The 8,388-nt window shown below is 38.5% G+C and overlaps 1 protein-coding gene across 2 annotated transcripts in view; it reads left to right on the top strand.

The window, feature by feature from the left end:
• Positions 1–6,591, top strand: part of LOC147673695 (sodium/potassium-transporting ATPase subunit alpha-2) — a 393,987-nt gene extending 387,396 nt beyond the window's left edge. For both annotated transcript variants that reach the window (XM_086947613.1, XM_086947614.1), the window contains exon 23: positions 3,198–6,591. In XM_086947613.1, the coding sequence (XP_086803739.1) occupies positions 3,198–3,226 (29 nt within the window). In that variant the 3' untranslated portion in view covers positions 3,227–6,591. The remainder of the gene's footprint in view (positions 1–3,197) is intronic.
• Positions 6,592–8,388: the final 1,797 nt, after the last annotated feature.

Consider the following 8,388-nt stretch of genomic DNA (forward strand, 5'->3'; position numbering starts at 1 on the left):
ACAACGACTCGCAGGAGTCCTCTCAGGCTAGCATGGCTTTGTGATTTGCTGGCATTCCACATGGAAGATGCAATCCAGTGTCTTCTTGTTGTACCAGGAACGTTCTCTCACAATAGCCAGCATGGGGCATTTGACCCCTTAGAACCAGAATCGGTCCAGTCCCTGCTCTGTAGGTAAAAAGACTGACGTCTCCAGCTCAAGCTACAAGCAGACTGTCATATCTGGGGATAGGTCACTAAATAAAGGTTTTATGAGATCTTTTGCTTTCCTTGTTTTAATATTATGTTATACTATCACATTTGATAGCGCATGTTTTCATTAGAACATGGCGTCTGTATAGGCAGAGGGCCGCATGCAAACATTTTAAATGGGCCTCTCTTTATCTTTGGCTGGCCTTCAATGAATAATACCTTTGTCATGTTCCTTTGTCTGGGGTGCGCACCTTCTTTTTTTTCCCCCACCTATTCATGGTTATATTACATATCCATAGCCCTTTTTATCCCTTCATTCTCTAATTATTTGAATTTCTGAACCCTTTAAGGATCAATCAGTATCATAAACGTTTACTAAAAAGTGAACAAACATGTTAGTTCTGAATAAATTTACTTTTCACTGTCCTTGGATGTAAAAGTTATTCTTTTAGCTAGCCACAGAAATAGTTTTTTCAAGAGGTGGTAATCAGCCTTCAGGGGGTTCATATTTGGCCTACTCTTTTAAGAGACAGCTCTGTAGGTCTCAGTGCTAAAAAACGTTTACGTTTTCATGTTCATCTTAGGTGAGGTGTTACAGTGATGAATAATTCCTGGTCTTATTGCTATTAGGATCATGTCTCTTGGCACTTGCAAGGATTTGATGTCTTTTTTATGAGAGTTGATAAGTTGATGTGGCGGGTCCTTTTCGGTCAGGTTGAGTTGGATCTGTTGCACATTTGCATTTAAAAGGGTGGTAATATGCCAATCACAACATTCCCTTCTTATTTTAATGTGATACACAAGATTTGATCTTTATGAAGGCTCACTTTCCTCACAAATCTATGATTTTTAAGCAAATCCCATTGTTTGTGTTGAACGCCTGGTAAGCGCTTCAGCTGCTGATCCACCACGTCTAGTATTTCTGGTGTCGTGTTCACACCAGCCTAACATAATTATTGACTTATTGCATTACTGATTTTGTTGTCACCTACTCAGCAGATGTCAAATTTGATGTTTGTAGATTACTTCATTGGGGTGTGAAAAGTAATCATTATATTTTTCACAAGTCTACCTGTATATAGAATATGAAATTGGTTATTACATGCTATAATTTGATTTGAGGATATAAATGTTCTTTTTTGTTTCTCATGTTTTTGCCATGTGGATTAGTTAGAAAGTCTTCACTATATATCAGGCAAATCGAATTATAGTAAAGTGTGTTACTTTTGTGTTCATGTGCAAATGGAACATCAAGGGTAATAAGCTAAATTTTAATCCACGTCTTTGTTTTCGCAGATACAGGACTATGAATTAGTGGATATTTGGTTGACTGACTGTGGCAGCTTGACTTTTGAGCCTGTCTTCTTCTAATGAAACTGCCATTGGTGGTCTTAATGATTAGCTCAGCTCAGCTCAGCTCTGCTGTGGCATCACCCATTGGCATTTTAATGCCAAGGCACATGTTTTGTACCTGCATGCAGAATGGGTTCTATACATACTAGTGTCCACCATGCTGAGAGTCTAGAGTCTCCCTTATTAGAATAAGTTTTGACAATACCTAGACTCCTCTCTATAGGTGCTTGAAATGGATGAACCCTATTTAGAAATTCAAAATGACAAGGGTATAGCTCTCACACTTCCTCACCTTCTACTAAAGTTAGTTTCCATGTTTACTTGTTATTGTATGACACTATAATGTGGTCAATTGGATCATATGTAGTACATTGCCAACCACTATATCATCATGGTTAGCGTCAGACACTACTCAAAGCAGCAGGGCAGGCAGAGGCAACTGGGCCTCCACTGTGAGGATTGAGGTCATTTGCTTCCAATGCTCTGGGCCCATCATAATATGGCTTTACAAACTGAACCACATAGTGCCCTTTCTTCAGTAGGCTATTAGGGCGGCGAGCAGTCACAGACTTCTCAGGGAGGTAGTATGGGGATGCTCATGTTCAGAGCTCAACAATCAATCTACTCACCCAGTAAAATGTATGTTCAGCCCAATGCTTATCTTTACAAAAACAGAAAGTAGTTTAATCATACAGTTGCACTTGATACTATACCCTGTCGACCATGCCCCCTCCCTCTTCCCTCCCCTCTCCTCTGGATAAAACAATCATTATAGCACGGGGATGCCTTCGGGTCACCAGGCGCTCTACAAATCGTTAAAATAAAAAATAAAAAATACACACTACAATAGTAAAAACAAGTTAGTGTCCCTGAGCGATAATTAGGCAGGTGCTGTTCCTATCCCATTCCCTCACTGTCCCAACTGTCCCCATATTCTCTCCCCAGTTCTGCAGACACTGTTATTGAGAAAACTACAAGTAGCAGAGATACGGTGTGCAATGATCGGTTATGGGAAAGCATAAAACTATGGTGACGTTTGTGTCTGAGTGAGGTGTTAGAGTAATGCAGGATGCCAATAGCAAACAGAAAGATTTGCATGTGAGCTACTTGAAACTTTCTAAGCCCAAAACCAGATGGGACAAATATGCACTGTATGTGAATCTACAGCAAAACAGACTGCAAAACTATGTCTACAGATTTTCGATTTATTTAGTAGGACATGTGTATTGTCAGTTGCTCCAATTTCTATTTACTATTTAGGGACTATTTAGGGATGATATACATTTTGCTTCATATAATTCTGATTTTAATCCAGAACATACGGATGAGATATGATTTTCTACATATTAATAACATTTAGATAGAGAATTTAAGGATGACATATATGTAAACTTCAACAAATACCTATATATTCCGATTCATTAATATACTGTGCCGTATATTTCCGTCATCAGTTGCAGAAGGGTTCAAACTGGTGGGTACAAATCAGACTTTATGAAAGCTTGCCACTGAAGATAGATAGTTTTATCTTGTTTTGCATGTATCAGTGGTACCACCCAGACTTAACAGATAGCATATGTATACCTATATTCTTACGGCACCTGAAGAAAAGGCATTGTTTTTATTAACATTTCTCTTTTTTTTCTTTTATAGGATGGGTTGAGAAGGAGTCATATTACTAAGCAACAGATTGGAAGGCAACCTGTGGAATCACTACACACTTGGGAATCCAACACTGTCCAGTGGTGGGATGCCAATCACACAACATTTAATGATACTAGGCATTCAATTCACAATGTGGAATTTTGTTTGAGTGGGTTGTGTGGAGAGAGGGACTGAAGAAGGCTAGGCAAATAGAAGAACCACTGTACTTTGTAGTCACAGCTTTAGTAAACAAAACCCAAAAAAGATCCACTTGGGACCCACCATTTTTATGTTTCACATTTCATATATAAATCAATTTTATTGGTCAACAGGGACAGGTTGCAGGCTGCATATATAGTTTAATTTGACCTCCTGTGAACATGGCTATATTATTATTAGATAAGCATCCTTCAAGGAGATTTCCTCAGCTTTGAGTAGACCATCCTTTACATTAATTCAGTGCTAGTTAGAGTAACTGACTAAGATAAAGGAAAGACCATACACTACAGTAAATTAAGTAATGGGTCAGTATCTAGATGAACCGAAGGTCTTGTACACCCCTCTCATGAATTTCTCAGGTTAGAACTCTTCCAAGAAAGGGTCCAAAATTAACCCTGGTTAGTGAACATTTATTAGACTGTATTACAGTTTACACTGGTAGAGACATAAGAAGCTGAACCTGAAATGATAACATACAAGCAAAAGAGAGTTTCATCACCAATTCAACCACAGAGAAATTGTTATTCATCTAAACCAATTTAAGATGACTCAAGCCAGATTGTAAGCAGAGTTAGCTCACAGCACATAGTGACAGCTCTCAGCACATTCTAATAGAGGTGAGTTATAAACAATATCTAGTTACAATTCCTTCAATTTACACACATGGTGAGAATCATGCTCATGGATCCCTTTTGGCAATATTTTTATTTGATCTGCAATATTTAATCAAGCACTGGAGGACAGTGTCATAGAACTAGCATCAAACCTCTTATAAGGAACAATTCTCATCTTGTATTCGTCTTTATCCTGAGTATTATTAAGATGTTAGAGTAATTAAGTCAGTTTCTAAAGATCACTTTCTGCCCCAGCATCTACCATTTACTTTTTTTATATTTTGGGAAAAATGTGGTTTACTTTGCAACTTGTCTTCACAACATTCCCCAAGGCTCAAAGAGTAACAAGAGGAAGGATCCTGTTCTCTCAGACATAAGTCTGTGGAATTTAATCAGATGCTGTAGATTCTTTCTCAACAGTAGTTGTAGTTGTTCTTGGAGTCGTAATGCTGGTGCTGAGAATTCATAGCTCGCACACAGTATGAGACTACGGTTTTATCACATAAACAAATGAAATGATGCACCAAACAAATCAATATGCCAGTAGTATATGCAATGCAAATAGTAGGATTTATCCCTTTGGGGCCAACTTTAGCTCCAGAATAGATGCCCACCAGATTTCCGTTGTGTATAGGTTGCGTTTTTGCATGGCCCTTGCTTGTGCATGCTGCAAAACCCTGGAGCATAAACACTGCAGCATTTTAATTGCTGCTGGTACTTGGGGGCCTAAGTGCTCGCCGGTAACGCAAAAGTAGGTTAATACATGTAGATATTTTTCTTAAATTGCGGTGTTCATCAGTACTGAATGGGTACACATCAGTTTCAGCTCACATTCCCCTTTGGTCAGGATGAGCTGAAGTGATCCCATGTCTTCCTTAGCAGGTACCAGCTGAGATCCTTGTGAGAAATAGGTCAACATTCTTAGCTCAACCATAGGCATTTAGACTGGAATGTGGTACATCATTGTGGGATTTTAACCTCTGTATAGACAATCCTAACCTCTGCTGCTGCAGGGCACTATGTAAAATGAGTATGGTAACCCCAGATTATCCTCATGTAATTGTGCCTATACCATTTTAATGGACTATATATCCCACCACTACTAATTCTGATAATTCATAAGAATAAGTGAGTTTTTCCACAGTTGAGAGAATGAACAGTTTTAATCTCAGTTAGACGACTCAACAACCTTGGAGCTGGCAATGGGGAAGAATTCATCTGCCTTTGAACTGGAGTCTGTCCAATCCTTGTTCTCATTTATCATTTGATTGGGGGAGGGTGTTAGTTCTATTGATGTTGTTGCCTGCTCCCCATCCTCTCTAGTATTGTCCAGAGCTTCCAGCGATGTCTCATTCGCCACACTAGTATTTTCACGTAGGCCAACAACTAAAGTACATGTTTGAAATAACAATGTCCTCCACCTCACCACTCAACTTCACCGGGTCAGCTCACCCTCTAAAAGCCATTGTGGAAAAGTGTTCTGCACCCGTACCCTCTCATTATAAGCATGTGTCCTTTAGTGAAAGACGACTAATGGACACTAAAGAGCACACACTTTGGCTGAATGGCACTGAATTTCCAATGTGGAGTGCTTATTGGTCACTGAAGAAGTTAGACTTTCACTTTCATTGGAGGGCGCTGGAGACCGATTGTTGGGTGCATGTGTTGAGAAAGGTGCCTTTTCCCAATTCATGAAGAACATGTACGCTGGACACACCAAAACCACCTCATTTTCAAGAGTTGGCAGTATGGAATAGTTCTTAAATACAGAAAAGTAAGAAGTATTACCTACATCACTATACGTTCCTCAGGATTGTGCCTTATTTGTCCACCTGTGCCTTTATGCTATAATAAACTTCCATATTTACATGTTGTAATTTTTCTTCTGAAATAACCCTTAATTCTGCCAGAGTCATATACTCATAAGAAATTTCAGTCAATCCATTAGTGCTGTGTTTCGCTTTTGTTGGTGGTCATCAGAATGATTAAGTTGCATCTCTAAGTGCCTACAGGAAGGAGTACTTGTTCCAGGACCGTTGCAATATTAGGGTGAAACAAACACTAGGTGTGATAATTCAGATATATAAAATAGAAGAATTGCTTTACTTCCCTGAAGTTACTGCATAAAGACTGCTTATGTCTTTTTTTGCCCATTAGCACCTTTGACAAGGACTATAGTTCCATATGAAATAAAGGTACAGCATTAAAGTTTCTTGGGGCTGAATAAATATGAAGTCTCCGGCACTGAAACTCAGTCATTCCTCATTCTTGGTGTATGCTGCATTTCTTTATTTAGAATTTCATATATAAACAGAATACCATGTTTAGCTGGCAAAAGAAAACCTGCAAGGTTCCATACTGTTGATTTAGAGAAAATTATTTGGGATTTATTCTTATAAAAAAGTAAGAACTGCATTAATTATTCTATACAAGACATGTATTAAGGGGGTTTTCCTCTTCCTTTGTATCTTCGACAGTAGGAAATTATTTTAGAAGTTAAAAAAACATATATTGAAATGGCTTTGATTTCTAACTGAGCTGAATTAAAGTGTTGAACCTCTCATAAAGAATGCTTGTCTTCGTTTCCTGAATATTATGGAAATGGCTGATGTTGTCCAATTCGCTGTCTGCATGTGTCTATTATTAATCTCATTACTGCCTCTTTCAATGACCATGTATATATATATATATATATATATATATATATATATATATATATATATATATATGCGTAGATGCAGCTCTCTCCTCAAAGCCTCGCAGCAGCCGCCGCCAAACAGCCAAGAAAGAAAGCCACGCCACTCCAACGTCCGTTTGTGGGCTAAAACGATTTTATTGCGTTCAAGGCCACCAGATCTTACGCGTTTCGGGCGTCCGCCCTTGTTCACAGATCAAATGTCAGTAAGTTCATAATGGCTTAAATACATAAAGTTTTTCCCGGGCATTTTTTTACACCATCACGTGATAAAGTGACATAGAAGACACACTACCAAACTTAGGCTGAAGCAGTCTTTCCTCTAGTTGGTGCCACGTTAAAACAATACACAAGTATGATAACAGCATAAATGCGCTATTTACATCTCAATCTGTATACAATGTACAATTCATTTTTTTGGATTTAAAAAAATAAATAAATATATGTAATATAACAATATATATATACATTATAAAAATACATGTGATTTGGGACAATGTGCAAACAACGCAATGTTATCAGTTGTTAATCATACAATAACTAATGATTGGATGACAAAGTGCAAATACGCAAGATTGTAATAATGCAACAAGAAATCCTTATATCAAATCGATACAAAGTAGTCCCAAAGTTTGCAGACAATAAGTCTGTCCAATTTAATGTCGGCATAAATGCCTATTGTATAGATTGAGGTGAATTGTGTGTATCGTGGTCACCAAAAAAGCCTCGTGCAATACGAAGTGGTTTATGCTTCCAATCACGCCCCATCAGTCTGTGTCCGAAATTGAACGTGCTTCAAGTGTTTTAGTAAATGTGTATCCCTCCTACAGAGATAAAAAAAGTAAAAAAAGGGGAAATAATTTTTGTTTTTTTCTAATCTTTTTTTCATAACAATGAGTTTTATAAACAGCATAGTAGGAGTCAAAGCTCCCAACTACTACACCATGGAAACCATGATGAGATTAAATTAATCAGTGAAATACAGTGATACAGAAACTAAAAAGACAGAGAAGTCAGATTTTGGCATAATGACTGACATACAGGATAAGTTGACCAACAGGAAAAAGCCATTATAGGAACACATGTAGATCTTCCGTGGTGTTAAGACCATTGGGAAAGCGACTGTCCAGTTCCAAAATGAACTGGGACTCTAGTCGCCTAAGCATGAGATCCCTGTCACCCCCTCTACTTGGTTTAGGTACTGAGGCAATGACAAAATAAGTTAAGCAGTCGAGATTGTTCTGATGGATGGCTTTAAAATGGCGTGCCACGGGGTAGCTGCTATCGTTGTTAACGATTGCGCGTAGATGTTGAAGGATTCTGACATGCACCTGCTTGCCTGTGCTCCCCACATATCTGAGGCCACAGGTGCATGTCAGAACATACACTGCAAAGTCTGTTTTGCAGTTGTGCTTCCCTTTGATATTCACAGGGTCAGATCTAAAGGGTGTAGAGTATTGGGTGGTGTTAATCCCAAATTTGCATGCTCTACAACTGGAACACCTAGTGAAACCCGGCTTAGCCATCCAATTATTCTGTTTGGTTAATTCAGGAAAATCACGACTCAATTGGGTTCTCATGCTGGGACCTTTTCTATAGGTGATGGTAGGTCTATCTGTTATTTTTGGGGCCAGTACTAGATCAGTTTTTAAGGCTGGCCATCTTTGATTGA

Source organism: Lissotriton vulgaris, chromosome 12, assembly GCF_964263255.1.
Source record: "Lissotriton vulgaris chromosome 12, aLisVul1.2, whole genome shotgun sequence".
Taxonomy (NCBI): Eukaryota; Metazoa; Chordata; class Amphibia; order Caudata; family Salamandridae; genus Lissotriton; species Lissotriton vulgaris.